At 35.2% G+C, this 20,776-nt stretch overlaps 3 protein-coding genes across 4 annotated transcripts; 1 reads left to right on the forward strand and 2 right to left on the reverse strand.

The window, feature by feature from the left end:
• Positions 1-1,519: 1,519 nt before the first annotated feature.
• LOC106156152 (intraflagellar transport protein 56-like) lies at positions 1,520-11,618 on the reverse strand. Of its 2 annotated transcripts, XM_013531262.3 has the most exons (18): positions 11,427-11,618; positions 10,812-10,949; positions 10,489-10,581; positions 10,051-10,165; positions 9,547-9,585; positions 7,255-7,450; positions 6,868-6,937; positions 6,367-6,468; positions 6,082-6,156; positions 5,812-5,914; positions 5,426-5,535; positions 5,007-5,070; positions 4,565-4,653; positions 4,328-4,417; positions 3,974-4,043; positions 3,616-3,722; positions 3,290-3,423; positions 1,520-2,185 (listed from the first exon to the last, which is right to left on the reverse strand). In XM_013531262.3, exons 1-18 carry the CDS (start codon positions 11,427-11,429, stop codon positions 2,071-2,073), a joined length of 1,713 nt encoding a protein of 570 aa, XP_013386716.2. In that variant the 5' UTR covers positions 11,430-11,618; the 3' UTR covers positions 1,520-2,070. The 2 variants fall into 2 exon arrangements, with proteins under 2 accessions (XP_013386716.2, XP_013386725.2); XM_013531271.3 differs by lacking the exon at positions 9,547-9,585.
• Positions 11,619-11,642: 24 nt separating this feature from the next.
• On the forward strand, positions 11,643-15,055 carry LOC106182105 (very long chain fatty acid elongase 2). The gene is made up of 3 exons (XM_013566756.2): positions 11,643-11,740; positions 11,997-12,191; positions 12,646-15,055. The coding sequence occupies exons 2-3, from the start codon at positions 11,997-11,999 to the stop codon at positions 13,207-13,209; spliced, it is 759 nt and encodes a 252-aa protein (XP_013422210.2). The 5' UTR covers positions 11,643-11,740; the 3' UTR covers positions 13,210-15,055.
• LOC106182097 (uncharacterized) lies at positions 14,751-19,588 on the reverse strand. The gene is made up of 8 exons (XM_013566742.3): positions 19,357-19,588; positions 18,678-18,810; positions 17,678-17,799; positions 17,402-17,499; positions 16,811-16,905; positions 16,435-16,574; positions 15,757-15,843; positions 14,751-15,522 (listed from the first exon to the last, which is right to left on the reverse strand). Exons 1-8 carry the CDS (start codon positions 19,571-19,573, stop codon positions 15,452-15,454), a joined length of 963 nt encoding a protein of 320 aa, XP_013422196.2. The 5' UTR covers positions 19,574-19,588; the 3' UTR covers positions 14,751-15,451.
• Positions 19,589-20,776: the final 1,188 nt, after the last annotated feature.

Genomic DNA, 20,776 nt, shown 5'->3' on the forward strand with positions numbered 1-20,776 from the left:
TTCAATATGGCGCCCCCTCTTGTAAGACACACGCACAATGTCGTGCGTGCGCACCTCACTGTAGGTCATAGATGTGCCTTCGCTACATCTGCCTCCGGCCTAGGTCAGAACTACCACAGCGACCTCTGACCCCAGGCACTACTATAATTTTCATGATAGAAAGATATTCATTGCTGTTTCTCTTATCACTAGATTTGGCTTTGACAGTGTTATCTTGTTTCCCTTTTACTGTTCTTGTTTTCATTTGATTTACCCTCACTTCCTCATCACTCTTATCTAACACGGGTTTTGAAGGGCCCGGTGAATTAATAGCACTGCTTCACGTGCTTTCTGTCACCATCTTGATTCCAAGTTTGGCATGCAGCGAGCTATTATCAACTTTGATTCATACAAGTGTGTAACTAAGTTACAAAATCAATATATTTCCCATAAAAGTTTGCAACTCCATTGCAAAATAATGTATAACTACTCAAGCAACAAACTGCGTTTGTTTTTTGACTGATTTTGATAGCAAATATATCGCATCAATTTAGGCTGTCACAGCCGCATGTCACAAGCTGAGTACGCATACGCTAGCATATCTCACTTAAGAATGTCCAGTATTTTTATACGAAATAGAATTTAGCTCTAAAAACTATGCAAAAACATGAGAATAATCCAAGTCATGAAAGAATGCTCTCAAGTTTTCGCACACCCATGATGCTTCCAGTATGCATTCACTATCGCACAGGATCCAGCATGTAGTATTGATAGGATAGAATAATAATGGATGAATGAAAAAGAAACCTTGCTGACTATATAATGCTATATATACCCAATGAATGATTTGACAGTAAAAATAGAAGCATGGATGATATGCCAATGGGATAGTGTAGAACATGTAAAACAAAATGAGACAGTGGAAAACAACTGAAGGCAGAAAACACAAGACATTGGTCCACAGGACGGGCAAAGGATTGAATGAATATTTAATAACCCACACAATGACAATTACTTTTACAAAAGTTGATGTAATTTTGGAGGATGTGAGGAAGTTGTAACAAAAATAACTTTTTATGAAATAAATATTGTTATTATTAGTTATTAGTGTTCTAATGAATTAATTTTGTCTGCACAAATAATTTTTGGAATTCAACTGATTACATACACACACTGTATAATGTACTTTGATCTGCCTGTATATCATCCATTCTCATCAGCCTTTGTCCATATCCTTAACAGCACTGTTGCATCTGTTGTTGGCTATAAACTTCCAAACTGCATTTTTTGTTTTCATCTTAATTTCAGTTGAAGTATTTTGCAAAATGCATCAAAATGTAAATATATTACGAGTTCGTCAAAAAATGTTTAGTAGCTGCCTCATTTTTGTAGCACAGAAAGCAAGCAGAAAAATCCACTCAAATATCATTTTTGGGGTAATATGAAACAATGTCCTTTGGTATTTCTCGAAGTTATGCTATTTGAAACTATATTGTGCCATTTGGTTGGCTTTTGTAACAACAAAAGTTGACTTCAAATGCATCTTTTAAGTAAGTAAAATGATTTATTTACACAGCACAATGAAACATTTTGTTTATATACAAACAGTAGTTTGAGCTTGCAACTTTTTTTACAATGAAAAGCTTTCTTTGGGCGAATTGATTATCTTTGGACAAATCATGTTTTGCAACTATGTATCTGAAAAATTACTTGATACAACAATAAACACAAAAAAAAAATTAATGAAAAATTCTTTATAAATAAATTTTGATGCATTTTTTTACATCTAGAAAATGTTTGCAAGTAAAAGTTACGGTAACCTCTTACAGTACCTCTTACTAGTTATCAAAAAGTCTGAAATTTCTTCTGCCCATGGATCATGGGACTGACATTTTTTTAGGTTTCTAAAGGTGCTCACTTATCCCATTTCTATATTGGAATAAAATGGAATGATTTACATTTGTACGTCTACAGAACTAATTTTCTCCCTGCTTTTTTTCTGAGTTCACTATGACTTAAGATAATAATGTCAGTGTCAGAACTATCCACGGACTCCATCTTAACAGTATTTATATTGGCTGTGGTTCTGGCTTATGATATGGCCACTCTGTTTTCCTTGGCCCATTTCTTCATTGTCCTCACAATGTATTCCACTTGAGGGTTGCCTGTATTTCGTAACATCTGGATCACATCCCGTAACGTTTCCCTGTAAAACAGAGCATGTGTGTTTGAGAATAGTGTTGATGACCAAGCTGGTTATTATTGTCTGAAATATTATTTTCTTAATAACAAATGCAGTGTAAAGTGCTGACAAAAGAAATGTTTAATTCTACACTGGCACAGCATTCTTACAATTGTACAAAGTTTATATTTTACAGTTCTCATTTCAACAAATTCTTATTTAGTGCCATAAAGCCATCTCCAACAAGTTCATCAATGATCTAATGATAAAATTTAACAAACAAACAAACAACAAATATGAATGCAAAGACACTGAAATATGTGTTAATATTAAAATAAATGGCTGAGGATTACCCCTGTATGGACAAGAAAAGCCATTATTCTGCAAAATACTAAGTATTCTCAAAAAAGAATGAAAATGGCAAATGAAGTAATAGCTGAAGCTCTTTAGTCAATTTTAACATTTAGATGCCTTTGGGTTCACCACAAGTGAAACATGGTACTGAAATTCAATGTAATTCAACATGAACAATCATGAACATGAAAGTTTTTGCAGCACTGAAAGTAGACATGTAAGTACGGTAGGTGATGTTGCATTGAAATAAGCTCCTGTTAGTAACAATAAGTAAAATTTGCATAACAGTAAACAATTGGATTCTGTCTCAAAAGTGAACTATAGTCAATATTTTTCTAAAGTTTCCCTATTTCAACATTTTAGGATTATCTTCCACATAAAACCAACTTTAAAATTATACAATCATAATAAATAAAATTTTTTCACAGAAATTTTTCTGTTAAAAAAATTCTGAGACAGTATCCACTGAATTGTAAAATAAAATCACACCAATCTAAAGGGAGTCCCTGCTGCTTGGAGAGGGATGAGGGATCTTTTTATCCAGGGCCCACATTTGAACTGCCGACAATATTTGTTCACTATTTTGCATGCATGTATTCTCTAACATGCTGACCAGCTTCCAGTAGTGTTTCCTGACAGAGAGCATGCAAATCATTAGACGCTATTTTATTCACAGAAGATGATAACAACAGGTAGAAGAGTAAACTGTTTCTAAGAGAGACTAAAGTTTTGTGCCTTTTAGGTATGATCTTTAGGCTCTTTAAAGTGCCCTACCTTGGTTCATGTCCTGCAATTATCATCTGGAAAACACCAACACAAGCTCCACGCTTTCCTTCCCAGTATTCTGGGTTTGGGTCCAGTCTCTCCAGCACATCAAATGCCTTGGCCGCATAGAAAAACTGGCCAGTCTGAAACCATAAAGGTGGGACATCTAAACTAATGCCTAGTGCACTGTACCAGCAAACTGAATGCAAAGTGTTCTGGTAGGACAGGGTGTATATTTAGCAGATAATTGTCCACATTATGGATGTCATTTTTGCAATAACTCAACAAATTCAGGTAGAATCTTATTATTTGACCTTTGGAACTATTTCTCTCACCTTGTAACAGTCATTGGCAATGAGCTGTAGCAGACTGAAGGATTCTCCTGATGTCTCCATCTTCAGGTACAACTCCCAGGCCAACCGAGCCTTGCGGTTCATGATATCTGAATCAAAACAGTGCAGTCAATGATTATCAATCATAAACTTCAACCTTAGATGATGAATAACAATAGACATGTCCAAAACAAATGAAGTGGCCTTTTAAAACCAGACATTTTGTTACAGCCATAAGCCTTAGGGCTTTGGATTACTGATAGACATTGTTTAACTAGCTTGAATATATAGGTGAATATTTTGTATATAAAAGTACATGTTGTGCTCTATCAAAACTGAGCCCTTCATGGGTTAAACTTACAGCATCTTGCCAGCCAGCTGAGATATGTGTAGTCATTCTTGATCTTCTCACTTTGAATTAACAGGAACACCTGGTGGAAACAGAAAACAAATATTAAAGAGCTGAACAGAGAGTAGTGTAACTATTCAATGTTTTTGTCACTCATATTCCCTGATCAAGTCTGACTATAGGCAGATGGAATACTGGCTATAGCTAATTAGTATAAGTTTTAATTATTTAAAAGTGAAAGCTATTGACAAAAGAACTTCTACACTTCTGCTGAGTTTGTCAGATTTTAACCTTCACCAACTAGAGGAAAGGGGAACAAAAAGACTCACTCCCCTTTGGAAATCTGCCTCACACTGACGTCCTTACCTCTTCAGCCTCCTTATAGTTACAGACAGGGGAAGCTGCTTTGGCTTGTGCATAATTGAAATTGAACATGTCATCATTGTAGAAGTAGCTCTGAAAATAATAATGTCAGTTGTGAATGGCCAGTAGTAAATTCTTCTCTAATAAGTAATTAACTCTTTACTAAAACATAACTGTAATAATATTAGCAAAGTAATACATTTTATTAAGGTATATTTTCAAAAATTGAATGTATATTACCTTGATTGAGTTGAGATATATAAGGACATCTTCAAATTGTTTCAACAAGAAGAAACATGATGCCATGCACTGCCTGCCAGGGATGGTGTCTAAAATAAAAAAGAAATATTTTAAAACTTTCTTGGCACTGATAAAAGAATGAATTATTAAAAAAAAAACAAAATGTTTTTTTTTTTCATTTTGACCTTATATACTGACTTGTCAATGCAAGCTTTATAAGCCAGGGTGTTATCACACATTTTGTGTCTTTAAAAACAATTTGCTCTCTACCATCATGGAAAAACTACTTCACTGTCTTGACACTTATAAAATATCTACAGGATTCAACTCATATTTTAATAAACTAGAGCTGAGATGTCAACTGGAAGAATACTATGATTTCATTAATAAAATGCTTCAGAATCTGCTACTGGCAGGAATGGCATTGTGTTGAATCACCTACCACATTCACTGGCTGAGCCTCCCACCAACTGAAAATACTGCTGGGCTATCTTCAAGTGCTCCCTCTTTAAATAAAAATCAAGACATACATGTTAATGTAATCGTAGGGATTAAATTTTCATTCATTACTTATATTAATACATAAATTAAAATTGAATAAATAAATAAAAATTAATTAAAAAAATAAGCAAAGAAAAAAGTGAAACTGCATGGTCTTGAAGATCAAAGTTTAGTATTAAACAAAACCACTTTATCATACCAAATACCAAAATAAACCTTAACAAGTACAAAGACTAATATTCAGTTTCACATTTAACTGAGCACTGAAGACATGAAAACACTAAAGGGATCATTCCAACACACCACAAAGACACAGAATGCTGTGGTACTTGTGTCTTTAATTCAACTGGGCCCACTCACCGTGCCTTGGTCTTGCCCCAGTGCAGCATTGACCACACCCTTCAGTATGTACTCCTGGGGGGTGGTAGGCTCTAGGTTCTTGATCAGGTTGTAGGCCTCTCCTATATCATCTGAAACAACAGCAGTCTGAGTTAAGCCACTAAATAAACTGAGCATACAGTAAAAATCAACACATTCTTAAACAAACACTACTGATTCTGTCAGTAGAAATGATACAGTCTTCACAGCAATCAGAAAGTTCAATTAAATTAAATTACACAATCACTAAATATTTTCGGTTACAAATCTAGCAACACATTATTACCATGACATTTGAACACTGAACATATCATGATCAATTAATTAATTAATTAACATCAATTTGATTTTTTAATGTGAAATGTTACCTTGTTTTAGATGATATATCACCAGATTGAGTCGCGCCTCTGGCAGGACATCAATTAAAGGTGGCAGCACCTGCAGTGCTCCTTCTCCACCACGAAATACAACCTGAATCATAATTATTTATAAAATGAAAATTGTGAAACTGTGCGCTGTGAGAGAAAGACAGTTGCTTTCTTTTAATTATTTGTTTTAACTTTTGATTGCAGAGTTTTAGTTAAAAAAAGGACAATTCAGCATATAAGCCAGGAATTAATTTGCAGTTAACTTCTTACCAGGTTATGTTTGATGAGATCTCTTGCAAATGTGAATGATGGTGAAGCCATATCTTGTAGTGCCTTTAATTCTGCCTGTTAAGAAACAGAAAATTAGATATATTCAACAATTTTAAATAAAAAAAAATAAAAAAAATAAATAAATAAAGCAAACAGCACTAAAATATTTTAATTTATTACTTTCTGCCAAATGCCCACACAATATGACCTGTAGATATAATGTCTAGAAACTAAATCCATAAACATTTCTGTTTCATTAAAATATAATTTGACCCTTCCACTTACCTCTGCCGCCTTTCCATTGTATAATCTGAAGTGGTTGCAGGCTTTGAGATTGATAGCTACTGCACTGTCTGGATAGGACTGTAGATACACAGCTAACACTTCCTGGTTACAAAAAAAAAAAAAAAAAAAAAAAAAAAAAAAAAAAAAAAAAAAACATAAAATAATAAAATTATTTAAGAAAAAGAAATATCATCTTGAGGAATAAATCTAATATAATATTGGCTGACAATTAACCATGGCCAAAGAAAATTATTTTTGCATATGCCACTCATGTCAAGCTCAATATATATTCCATATAAAAAAATTGCCCAACATTTTGAGAAGCACTATAATGAAAACATATATAAAACAAGAAATTCTACTGGAAAAATCTAGTCATGTGTACAAAGACCCCACACTACCAAAACTCTTCAGCAACTGAATATTTGTGGAATCAGTGTAAAAATACAGATGCTTGGAAGTAACATGGCAGTCAAAGAAATGGCTGAGGTTTAGACTCACCTGTGAAACATCATAGTAATCCAGTTTGTAGTAACACAAGGCCACATACACATTCAGGGCCAGGTAGTCTCTGAAAAGAACAAATCACACATGATGTCATTTAAACTGCCTACACAAATACTAATGGTTGTTCACTTCAAGTCAAGTTAATGTACATTTATTTTGTTTCATAGTGTAGAAAAACTACCATAGTTAAGCTGCCACAATTATCTAGAACTATTTTGTAGAAGAAATAAGTAATCACAGTTAGGCTACTGCAGTTATCTAGAACTATTAGTCTTTTAATTGAAAACATCTTGGGTAACTAGAAAGTCCTAAGTGGTTCAGTACAGAGGGTACAGGTCAAAGAGAAGAGCAAAGATCCTGATGAATTACTCCATTACTCACCTGTTGTCTAAAAGTATTCTCTTATAGATATCAATAGCCTCCTGGTAATGGCTGCGTAGATAGTGTATGGATGCCAAGGACAACTGGTCCTCTATGATATCCTGCAGACTTTGATGGTGGCCCATGAGGCGTTTCTCATCGTTGAACTTGTGGGACAGGTGGAACATCAGGCGATTTTGGAGCCTGCTTTTTGGAGCTGGAGGCGTAAAAGTTGAAAAATAGGCCTTTGAGTTAACATTTGTTTTTTAATCATGAGCATCACGGTTATCAATATCTGCCTGACAACTCATAGGGGAAGGTTTTTACCCTGTAGCCATTATAATTTGTTCAGAATTTTGTTTTTATAATTCTAGAATAATTTCTATAAAATATAACTTTATGTTACAAATCATCAACATTATACAATTATTCTGTTTTCAGCATTCATTTTGATATCCCCCATCTAACAGCACTTATAATGTTGACTTTCAAGGCAACCCAGTGCACCATATAATGCTGAAATTAGTAGAAGCCAAAAGCACACAGTGGGATTAGTTAAAACACACGTATACAAAAATATAGATATACCTTGACAAATGCGAAATAAATTTTTACACCAAAACTTTTAAAGAAACTAATTATAATAGCATCATGAGACTGCAATATTAATTTCCAGCTTATTTTATGTAATATCTAAAATGCTCCACAGTGACTGTGTAGGAATACATCAGTCAATTTTAGCACTAGGACAAACTTAAATAAAAACAAAGGCTGTATAATTTATTTGAGCAATGGTAATTTCAAATTCTAAACAACAGAAACAGAACCCCTCTTTGGGTCACAAGCTAAAGAGTTCTTTCTCAGGTTTAAAAGATACTGACAGAATGAGATGGTTGAAATAAAAACTATATTTTCCAAAGTGATCATGGTACTTTCTTTGAGTATAAAATCTCAATAATGATACAACACACACAAGCCTTGGATTGACAAAAATAAATAAAAAACAAAAGATGTAATAACAACAAAATCTTTCAAGAAACATCTCAGGTTGTGTCGGCAGAAGAAAATCAATGACCAATCAAGAACCCCATCCAGATGTTATTTGATAAATAATAATAATAATAATAATAAACAACAAAAAGAAGCAAAAATGTTATAAAAGAAAACACTGCAGCAAGGGATTTAAAAACCAGACGAAGACACAAATTCTTCCAGGTGACTGGGAAATGTGAGTGGTGTCAGAGGGAACTTAAGAAGCATCTTTTAATTTGTCTGTCCCTATACCTGGTCCTCTACATATAACAACCCAAAATGTGGTAGCTGTGACAGAATAGACTCTGACACAATATCACAACTCAATGTTACCCACAAGTTATGCTGTATGCCACAAAGTGTTGTGATATTGTGTCAGGAGTAGCACTACTTTGGATGTGGCATTGTCTTAGATATAACATTGTGAGAGGTATGACATTGTTGTGACAGTGTGAGATGCCAGTGTGTCGTTGGTATTCAAATACACTAAAGACTGAATTGTGAGAAGTAGCATAATAGAAGGAGTGAGTTAAGTGTGATAATATTATTCTTTTATGAAACAGTATTTTGGAATATTAGCATGTGCCAGTATGTTGTCTATATGCATTGGATGTTATATAGAAGTTGACAGCCTAGATGTTAAATAGTAATTCTGTTTGACAGCAGGGGATCAATTGAGAAGCCAGTAATCTCATGTTTGGTCCAAGCTTGAAATCATCTTTGGTGCCTAGGAGTTGTAACAAAATTGGAGGAAAAGGGAAAAATAACAAAAATTACTTTTATCTAAGGTGAAAGAAATCAATTTCCTTTTTTGATCATATGATTAATAAATGTAACAAAAGCATTTATCTAATTAACAGAAAGGTATGTATAGTAAAAAAGAGCATTGCCAAAATAATTTCAGTATATATGGAAAGAGAAAAAATAATTATCAGGAATTCTCATCATATGGGTGAATCATGTGTTTAACATTAAAATAAAATGAAAAAGGAGCACACGATAGCACCAACCAAGAAACAAATTGATGGAATTTTGTAAAAAGGCAAATAAAAGTCATTCTAGACTATCCATTTTTTTCAAATAAAAAAGAAACATATTGTTAAAGATTTAGGAGAAATTAGCAGTAATCAATACTAATTAGACTACACAGAGTAAAAGCCAGACACCAGAAATCCCCCAAGCTTGGGCCCATTTTCAACTGCTTGCTATAGCACCCCCTGTAGCACCCCTCACTACATATGACCTGTCGTGAAACCCTGGTGCTCATATCAAGCAAACTACCTTCATCTGGATGTCTCTCTGGTTCTAGTCGTTCCAAGGCTTTAGTGGATATGAAAAGCAAAAATGTCTCTGTCTATCAATGAGATTAGTTGAGTTTTATGTGACATTGTGCCGGGGCATTTGGAGTGATGTATGAATTATAGCATTGCAAGACAAACATCTTGCCTGACAGTCCAGAAAACTGTGGATTAATCCATTAACTGAGTTATGTAACACACTGTGTAGGTCATATATGTGGGTGTGTCACAGTCTAGTAAGATTGCCAAGTGCATGAACTATTAGTTCAACTTCTACATCAAAGCACAGTTCTGAATGCCTTTAGACAACAATTTTCCAGTTAGCCTGTGGCATTGACATGGGGGCAGTTAATTTAATTGCTTAACCAAAACACTATAACCCAACTTTGTAGAGTTTGAGGAACAGAGTAAAATAAAGTGTTGTTAATAACATTATTATCAGTCTTTTAAGCTAAGCCAGTTCGTTGTAGTATGGGGCATACTGTACCTTTTTTGCAGGCTTCATCTGACTCCTTGTACATTCCTAGGAAAAAGTAGCAGCAAGCAAGGTATGTCCATACATCTGGGAGACTGCCCTCGCGCTTAACTACACGCTCATATTCCTGAAAGTTAAATATAATGTGGTATTTTTGTGAAAAAAAAATTATCAAAATAATTTCAACTAGGTACGGAAGGCTTCTAACTGAACTATCAGAAAATCTTGTACTAGTATCTTTTTACATTGGATAAAAAGAAAAAAATTACACAGTGTAATAACGCTTAGAAAATAATCATAAATTTAAGAATCACATAATGTACGAGCTTTTACAACAAAACTATGTCTGTGCATTTCTGGAAAAAATATTGCTATCTGCATTACATATATTGCAGTTTCTGGAGAGACTGTTTATTACTTGTAAGTTTCAAGTTTCTTTTAAATCCTCACCTCCATTGCTCTCTTGTAGTCACCCAAGTGGAATGCACAATATGCTATATACAAGTCTGTCTCTTCATTGCCTTTACCACTGTTTCTGTTAAACTATAAATAGGAAAAAAATATAAGGAGATGTTTTAAAGTGTTTTAACGGCTGGTTTTAGATAATTGTTGGGTACACCTTTTTAAGGTAAACTGTGGTCAAGAACAAATTGATGTTTAAGCTGTTGTTTCAAAAAACAAATAAACAAAAAAGTTAGCTAAAACAATCTTTCAGATCTGTTTAAAATGGCTGACATAAGATGTTAAGCTAAATAAACAATAAATAAACAAACCTCTAACAAGGTAATTGCACCAGTGTAGTCTCTGTTTTGTAAAAAATCTTCCAGTTTTGGCAGCTTCTTTTTCTTCTTTGTTTCTTTGGTAGACCCTGCAGAGCCAGGCCCAGTGGCCGGCTTGGTCCTTGAAAGCATCTGCACACACAAAAAATATAGAATGAGCACAAAACTAGTACAGTTGTAACAGTTACATTAGTGAAAGTCTGAAAGAAAATTTTCAATTGTTCTTAAAGATAAAAAAAAAGAAAGAAAGAAAGTAAAGCATGATGGCTGATGCTTGTTCACATAGTGTTTATTGGACAAAATGATTATTTTAGAATCCATATTTAATCGTATGCAAATCTGCAATCAAGTAAATTCTAACTCATCTTTGTGATATTTTATAATTTTCAGCAAGACCGGAGACGTTACTTATGTTCAGTAATGGTAATACTGTAATGTACAATTTTGTAAATTATTCTAATACTAAACAACTTTGCGGACTGGCAGTAAAACAATGCGTTATCTAACAGAAATTTCTGTTTTACCAGTAGACTATATTGTTTCTACTTTATTTTATTTTAATATTAAAATATTACCAGTTCGAGTCACGCAAAGTAAAATGCGCCTTACCATTTTGCACCGATATTCTTTTAACGACAACAATCAAGTTGGATTAATTAGGCGCCCTCATAAGCTTCTCCGGCTTTAGTTGTGTTTTCAATCTCCCGTTTGAGTAGCAGCTGGGGGAGAGGTGATAATATCAGCCGCTTCTCAAGTCAAGGCACTAAGCTTGTTTCTCGTCGTCAGGAATGCAGCCTCGTTTTCAAATCAGGTTTGAATAAGTACGCATGTGCACGATAAATAGGTCGTGATTTCCGGTTAAAGTGGTTGAGGAGGGTGGGTTGCCTCACGTTTCGACCTTGCAAGCTAGGTATTTATCTCAGGTAAGGCCTCATAACAAACTGTACTTTAAACTCTCGAGGCTATGTGAGATAGTGGAAGTATCTTTTGGTGTAAATTTTAATAAAAAAAGTGCTATTGGTGTGCGTGAATAAAACGAAACTGTAGCCTTGTAAGTAACCCACCGCATGAAGATTCAGTGCTTCACTCTTGAAACTTCATGCTTGGCGACCTGACGCAAAATGCATCACGTCTCTGTGAATTAATATATTTTTGTTTATTTTTATTGCTCATTGAAAGATGGCATCAGAAGCAGATATAGGGCCGGGCAATGAATCCAGCATTGGGGCGGGGAGTGTGCAGTTGAAGGGATATATGAACTTTATAAACAAAGTTCTTCATCTGCCATCCATGCCTATATTCTGCGTCTATATCATACTCGTTGTGTTCAGGTCAAAATGGCAGCAAAATACAAAACCTTTAACACTTCGTCCGGTAAGTATATGTATGAATTGGCATGACTTTGCGTCTGTAAATATCCTGCAAAGTTACCTATCTTTTTCAATTCAGACCTGATAACCATATCTAAAAGATGGTTGAAGCTAACATTTTTTTCTGAATTAACAATATAAAAATCAATGTTCTTGACCACAGTGTACCTTAAAAGGGTGCATCTTACAATTACATTAAACAAAACCAGTTATAAACACCTATTATACACTGTAAAACACCTTCTTACATTTTCTAAAATATCAGGAAGATATAATGGTTATCTAAGTGACTGCTTTAGGCCATCTTGGATGATTTCTGTTACTCCTACATCATTTACCTTAACCATTTGTCTACTTTGACACAATGAGTTTTCTTATTCATTTAAGATCACAACCTTCAGCTTTTTTTAAAATGAATATTGCATTTAATTACATAACATATTTTCTTTTATTTTTAGGTGTTGGTGCTTTACAACTTAGTTTGCTGTCTATTAAGCTCAGTAACATTATTAGGATTCATGTATGGATTGCTACATAGCCCTCACATCTATGACAAATCCCCAAGCCACTTACTGGCCCCATTCTACTTCACATACTGGATCACCAAGACCATTGAGCTACTAGACACAGTGTTCATGATTCTACGCCATAAGCAGCGACAGATTTCCTTCCTCCACGTGTACCATCACAGCTCCATGTTGCTACTCAGTGACTTTGCCTATCGTTATGTTCCGTGGCCTGCCATTGCTCCTATTCTTGCCATTAACTCATTTGTACATGTAGTACTATACTTCTATTATGGTATGACAGCCTGGCATCCCAATATCTCATTAGAGTGGAAAAAGAATCTCACACAACTACAGATACTGCAGTTTTTCATAGATTTTGTCTTTGCGGGTGTAGGTTATGTTTACCATGGTTTCTGTATTTATGGATTTTTATATGGATTGGGCATGACATCACTTTTCATGAATTTTTACCATAAGGCATATATACATAAAAGGCCTGCTAAGTCTGAGTAATTAGTAAATAATATCAATAGTTTTAGGTATCTTATTAGAGGTGGTGGATTTAACACAGCGTGGTTATAAATATTATAATTATTTTTATTTTAGAAAATTATGTGTATTATTTAATGCATAGTAGCATTTAATCTGTAATAGCAGGCAGTCATTCCAGTTCTCAATATTCCACTGTGACAGTCTCAGAGATTGAGTCAGTTCGTTTCATATATGTTATACGTATAAAATGAAAAAAGGAATTTGAAAAAGTCACATAATTTCTATTATTCCATTGCTATTATTTTTACTGAACATTTTAGACATACGTTAGTGGCTCTTCAGAGTGATAATTATATTCTGTATATTGGTGCTGTATCACATGATAAGGGATTTTTGCTTTTTAAGTTTGTGTTTGTGAAGGAGTGGAAGCACTTTTTGCTCACACCTCATTTCATAGTGGGTTGGGCTGTAGACCTCTCTAGACAAGTCCTTCACTGCATGAATTTAAAGAAAGCAGCAGCTTTTGAACCTTCCATTGTGTAATAATTATAAAGGTGAGGATTTTTGGTAGATAACAGTTGAGTATTGATGAATTAAGTTGCCATCAATCCATTAACTACTTAACATGCCCTGTTAGAAAAGTTTTTACATTTTGTATGGAATGCTAAAAAACAAGATTTTGGTGAAGGTTTTGTGTGTCTATAGATTATATCAATTCATATATTTATATATTTGTTATAAATAAATATATAATATTGTTTTTAATTATTGAGGTACTTTAAGTTATGCATTTCTCCGTCTCATTTAGTTATGATGGTGATGTAAACTATGTATATGTACAAATTTTTGGTCTGTGCATTGTTGTCAGGATATATGCACACAGAACTCTGCCAAACCAACCTACTAGTAGACATTCCAGTGTTATAATGGAATTGGTACACAGATCATGAAAGGTGAATTAAATGCATATGTCATACTGGTGGCCAGTCAGTTTATGATGAGGGGTCTATCCACATTGTTGACAGCTCTATGTACAATTTTTGTTTAGGTTTTCCACTTTATAAATTGATGATATTACTTTTAATAAAAGCAAATATTCAGACATGAAATGAATATGTGTGTGTGTTGCCATCTGGTATCATGTATTTGTTTCCCTGTAACATTGCTGCAACAGTACCTGTAATTTCTTTTGTACACTTAATTGATTAAAAGCACACTTCTAAGAATTATTTTATTTATGCATATAATGAGACTATCTGTGCCTTTTAATCGTAAATATGGTATCAGAAGCAGCTGCAGTGTATCTCATTACTCATATTAAGGAAATATGCATTATTAATTGCAATAGGGCACACAAGCGAGATCTGAAGTTTGCGGGATTCCAATATGTTTCATCACTTCCAGGAACAAGTAAGATTTTACTCATGGTTTGGTTGGTCTAATCGACAGTGACTTCAGTTGTCAACATGGTTTTCTGGTTTGTTTTTGGGTGTACCTAAGTAGCTAGGGAAAGTGTTTATTTTTTTGGTTCCCTGTGGATAAACTCAAACAAGGCAAATGTGCAAATGGGAAAGACAGTGTTGGTAGGCTTTATTTGGCAATCATAATAATGAACCGAGGATGTGCAAAGTTGTGTTGTCATGATACATTGCATGGTAACACTTATATACATGGTATTATTGTGCACATGCAAATGAGACTTCAGTGCCCTATTATTTATGCAGAATGTGATCTTGCAAAGACCGAGTATATGTTTACTGCCCCAGACTTGAGTGCCTGTATACTTTGTATGCACATTTCATTCTGTCATTTTCTATGGCAGCATTGTTGTTAATCTCACATGAATAAAATTTTTATCTTTTATAAATGTTGGATCTCAATTGTTTTTAATGGAGATTTGTGACAGAAAACATCCTAAAAGGTATACTGTGCGCTTTTTTAAAGTTCCCCAAAGTCACGTTCATAAATATTCTGCAAAGCTCCAAACGTTTCTCAATTCAGACCTTAAAAACTGAAACTTCCGACGTCGAGAATTACTTATAGGAAGACATGGTGTTCAAAATGCCCGTAATTTAGAACTAAATCATGGAATCCAAAAACAGGAATTGAGCAATGATTATCAAGTAGCAGAAAATTGTTTTTTCCCTGTAGAAAATTCATTTTGGCGGGTATATCGTATATATAGCTCTTCTAACTCCATCCATCACTTGAACACGTTGAATTCATACACATAGCGGTTTGTCGAGTTTTACTTTCGATTGGTCTAATTCCCAAACATGTTCACAAATTCTTTTATTCTCTCCAAAGTGACCTTCACATTCTCTTTGTAAAAACCTGAAAAAAATAAAAAGAAAGTTATTACCAATTGCGGACCCAGACCTTAGGGGAGCGCACAGAAGGCACGGCCACTCCCTTAACTTGGCCCCCCACCCCAAGATCCCCCCGTGGGCAGCAGTGATAACAATTGTAACATGAAACACATATAAAAATGTTTTTTAAAGATCTTTGAGGTGTGCGTGTAAGAGAGAGAGAGAGAGTGAGAGAGAGAGATGTCCAACTGATACCTACATGGGAAACTCAAGTAAGCGTGCATTACTCCTTCCACCTTCATTATTTCTGTATGTACACCGGCTGCTTTCAATTTCTCGGCGTACTCTGAAAATACACATCCATACAACACGAATATACAGTACTCCATGTTAGATATCAATTTTGGTTGGTGTCAGATGGCAATTTTGATCAAGTTTCGTTGTCACATTTACATGAATATTTATGAGTCTTTAACACAGGCCTATCCTGTGCACTTTTTTCTTCGACTTGACTTGGGCCTCGAATACCGTAACACTCGTTTCCAAACGACAAGGGTTGTAATAGAAGTAATGATATGGTGCGTGTTAACTTTTTACATGAATGACCGGAATGTTTTACCCGTGAACGTGTGGCTCACCAAACATATCATTCTCCTTGGTTTCCTAATAGTCGTGGTGATTATAGGGATCGGACGGGGCAGAGGAAAAAAAAGAGACAAAAATGTTTCCGTTCCCTTTGCATGTTTGTCTGCAAAAGGGAGGTAACGGACCCTAATCGTGGTTAAAACCAGGGGTAAAACTGTGACTGATTCATTGTGACAAGATGTGACGCAGTGTGTTGAGAATTGCCAAAGCATTGAATAGCAAGGCATGTTCGGATTATCCGATAATTCTTGGACGATTGAAATGTATTTTATTCGTCCAAGGATAAGTTTACCTATTCCTTCGTCCACTAAGACATCGTGACTTGCGACCACACACATGGCAGGAGGCAGATTCTCCAACTGAGGTCTTAGCAACGGGGAGGACCTGGGGTCACTTCGCTCAGCGACAGAACCGAAAGCAAGACTGGCAAACCTATAGATAACGGAGTTGTGTTACATAAGTCTTATGTTGCTGAATTGGAAAGCAAAATGTATTACAACATTACAACATTTAATTTGGGTCTGATCGTGTTCGGTAATGGTGTTAAATTAAACACAATATGAGCGCACTGATCACCTGCACACAAAAAGCAACACCAATTTTGACAGATCTGTGCTGAATTTTAAATTTGATTATAATACACTTTTGTTTTAGAAATAATACTGTACCATTCCATCTGTTTTGTAGACAAGAAGTACCCCTCTTTGTAGCGTTTGTAGGAATCTTTGTTCAGTCTCCAGTCCGTAACTGGGTAGAGCAATACCTGCATATGTGAGGTAAAATTACTTGACAACTTGATTACTTGAATTGAACAAAATCTAGGTTACAAAGTACGACAAAGATGAAAATAATAATAATAGGCCTGTCAGATCGGGAATCTAATGCAAAACGTCATCTGTTGGAGTTGACCCTTACTTCAGTAAGTGATATGTAATAAACGTATTCATGTTTATAGAATACATGATAAACAATTTCTACAACGGGAATCAGAGACATGCTTCCTTATATTCACGCTTCTCCTTACTTAGGAGCTACACATTTTCAATTTAAGATATTTTAAAATTCGAAAAGTTTTTTTACAGGAGTTATGACAGGTGCCCATTTAGCTACATGTATATTTAGTGCATTTATTGTGCACCAATCACTCTTAAAAGATTTTAGGCCATTATCACAAAGTCGACTTTATGTTGTCTATAAGCGTAGCCCAAGAACTTTGCAGAATATTTGTTAAACAGGTCCCGCACTTTTCTTGTTTTTACCTGAAACGCCAGTCCCGGTATCTCATAGGCAGTTGTCGTCGCGAGTTGGCCTCCTACGCTGTCACCAATGGTGCCCACTTTGCTTGATTTACTGCCACCTGTTTGGGTATTTTCATCAAAATCATTTTTCTGTTGCTTCAGAATGAATAACGGCTTTTAAATCCTGTTTTTATCTTGAAGCCATAATTATGCTCTTTTAAGTACAAATGATTACGAAAATGATATGAAAAAAAAACCCTTTTATAATGAATTTTCAATATTTAGAAAAATACATACCAATTAACTCCTTATTTTCCATCACCCAATTTACAGCTACTTTTGAGTCTTCTAGCTGTGCAGGAAACTTGTTCTCTGGCGCCAGGCGATAGTCTACATTCGCCACTATGCACCCCGTAAAACTAAAGCAAAACCGATTGTTACCATAAACATCTTTTTTATAAAAATTCGGCATACGTAATTTTAACGTAATGAATAACTAGAATAGGTGATGTCTTCCAATCTCTGAAACATGTGTGTAAAAAAGGCAAATTTAGCTCATTTTTTAAGAAAATTTGAAATTTCGAAAATTCAAAATTTTAAAGGTACATACGAACCGAGCATCGGTGGAGTGTGGATTCCCAGTAACACATGTAAACCACTTCTACTAGATTCTTATATGACTCAAATAAATTTGACATCTCGAGGGATTAACTGAATAGATCACTCAATCAGCCATAAAAGACCTTAAGACTGCTCCTTTCTTTAAATTTATGGTTGTAAATTTAACCTACTTCCGTGACCTACTTTCCTGCCCCATTGACATACAGCTTAGAATGCCAGCAGAAAAATCTGTTCAAACATCATTTTCGGGTTAAATTAAACAATGCCTTTTGGTAATTCTCTTAGTTATACTACTTGAAACTATATGCTGGCATATGGTTGGTTTTTGTGACAAAAAATTGACTTTGTATGCATCTTTAATATTATTTTTCTAATTTTTTAAAGCCAGCAAAAATGTTGAATTATCAAGATATGATATTTAACAATATATGAAAATGAGAAGTGCACTATTATCTACTTTTATGGTTTATAAGCTCAAGATCTGGATTCTGCCATCTTGGGTGGAAAATTTTTAAGTGCTGTTACCAGGACGACCGAAGGTTATACGAAGAAACCAATATTCATTGTGTTAATTGGCTTGGGGCTATAATGAACAAACACACCAATTTTTATCAACACGCGCGCGCGCGCGAGCGCGCACGCACGCACAGAGAGAGAGAGAGAGAAATGTACTCACTCAGCCATCATGTGCATCAAGATTTCATGGGTCCTTGTGGAACAGACGACGAACCCCCCACCATGAAAAAATACCAGTATAGTTGGACTGGGAGGACAAGGCTTGGGTCGGTACACCCATAACGGAATTCCACCTGAAACGGGCACATATATCCCTAATACCAAGGGGGCTGTACTCCCTAGGCAAATGAACGTTGAATAGGCTGTTGAGTATTGGTATTTGGTTCGTTTTTCGAACATAAAGACAAAGAACATTCGAAATAATTTGTGCGCGGAGTAACTACATAGTATAACTTACTTTGTCCCAAACATCAAACGTGTGTCTGAAGTGCGGCATAGATACTGAGCTATTAGACATTCTGATGTAAATGTGCATAACCTCCAGTAATGGGAAAGTTCGCTGAATGCGCACTTAAGTCGGGGCATTTAGTAGGTCAGTGCCCGGGCTTTTTTTATGGGAAACTATAGGTGAAAAGTACATTATGCATTACATGTAACTATACGTGTACATGTTATTTTGACAAATGCCAAGATTCCCTTCTGTTATCTACCTGTAGTTACACACCTTGCTCTTCTGGATTGCCATTTCAACCTCCTTGAGCATTGTATGTTTGGTTGTCTCAAATACCGTGCCCGAGATCCCAGATCCCAAAACATTCTCATCTACATGTATGACCTACCTTGGCTATGAGGTGATGGGACCGTGTATATCTGCTTTTCTCCTTTATACTCATAGTTGGCTGCCTGGGTGGTTTCTGCGCACAGTGCCTCGACGATCGCTCGCGATTCCTCTGTTGTGTCTGCGTCTTCGTAATTCTTTCCCCCTTTCTCAGCCCCTGCTCGAAGCATGAGCTGCGTCTCGGGGTGAAGCTGATCGATGTCTGCCGGTAACGACATGGTGGATTAGGTGAGCGGCTAGTTAATCAGTTACGTTTACTGACGCAAAACGAGACTGGGCTAGGTGCTGTCTGAATGAACAGAGGTACCGGTAAATTAAACTGAGTGGCATGCAAGTCTTTGCCTTTTATGTTTTTTTTTGTTGAAAAGTTAGTACACTCAAAATAATACGGGAACGGAGAAACTTCACATCTTGGCAAATTTTACCATAAGATATGGCACAGGTGAGCTTCTGAAGCACACTTAAATCAGGTTTTCCAATAGCTTAGCAGATGTGCGATAATTTCTGGGTACATTGCGAAAAAAAGAGCCCAGAAATATGCGGTAATACGTACTCCGTGCAATTATTTTTTGAGTGTACTTTGTGTCTTTACATATACGAATAAAGACAAGATTTAGGCAAGATTTAGGCCCACCTACCATTCAGGGAACTTCCATATAACGACCTTGATATTTTCTGTTTTTGATATCGCTGTTTGTTTTCAGATACTGGCCCAGTGCTCTAGCAGCTGAGCTGGCTGTGTCTATTTAGTTTATATGCCAAGTGTCCTGATAGGGCATTGCAGGCACTTTTGACGTCTACGCACAAAAAAAAAAAAAAAAAAAAAAAAAAAAAAAACTATATTCCTTCAAGGTACAGGACGTATAGTAGGTTCTCGTTATTCATACATTAATTTAGTCATTGCGTATTTCAGTTAACGGATATGTCAGCAAAGTACCAAAAATTTTAAGACAAAAAATGGTTGGAGATATGTCGCTCTATTTAAGGTCCAGTCACTGTTTTATTCCTCGAAAATTAATATTATAATATTTTTTATTTTTAAATAACCAAGTCAATCTGACTTAGTGGGTATTTCGATTATTTTGCAGCTAATCATTATTGCAAAAGTTTTAAACACGACTTGATTATCTTCCAAAGATTATTAATTTCAAATCTATCAATTCTATTTCTAACAGACTCCAAAATCAGTCTGAAACTGTAAAATGAAAAAATTCACATATTACATACACTGGGACTATACGTATCTAATTGAAGATATTCTAAATGTATATGTTGATAACTCTGTAGGCCTATGTTTTGTATGGCGCATTCACGTATCACATCAGTGTATCATGTATGAAGTTATGCAAATTCAAAAATAAAGCAGTCATTATCGTCAACTAACGGCTGTTGTTGAAAATGATAACCTTTAAAATTACATA

Source organism: Lingula anatina, chromosome 2 (assembly GCF_051362555.1).
Source record: "Lingula anatina isolate TDL-2025a chromosome 2, LinAna3.0, whole genome shotgun sequence".
Classification (NCBI taxonomy): domain Eukaryota; kingdom Metazoa; phylum Brachiopoda; class Lingulata; order Lingulida; family Lingulidae; genus Lingula; species Lingula anatina.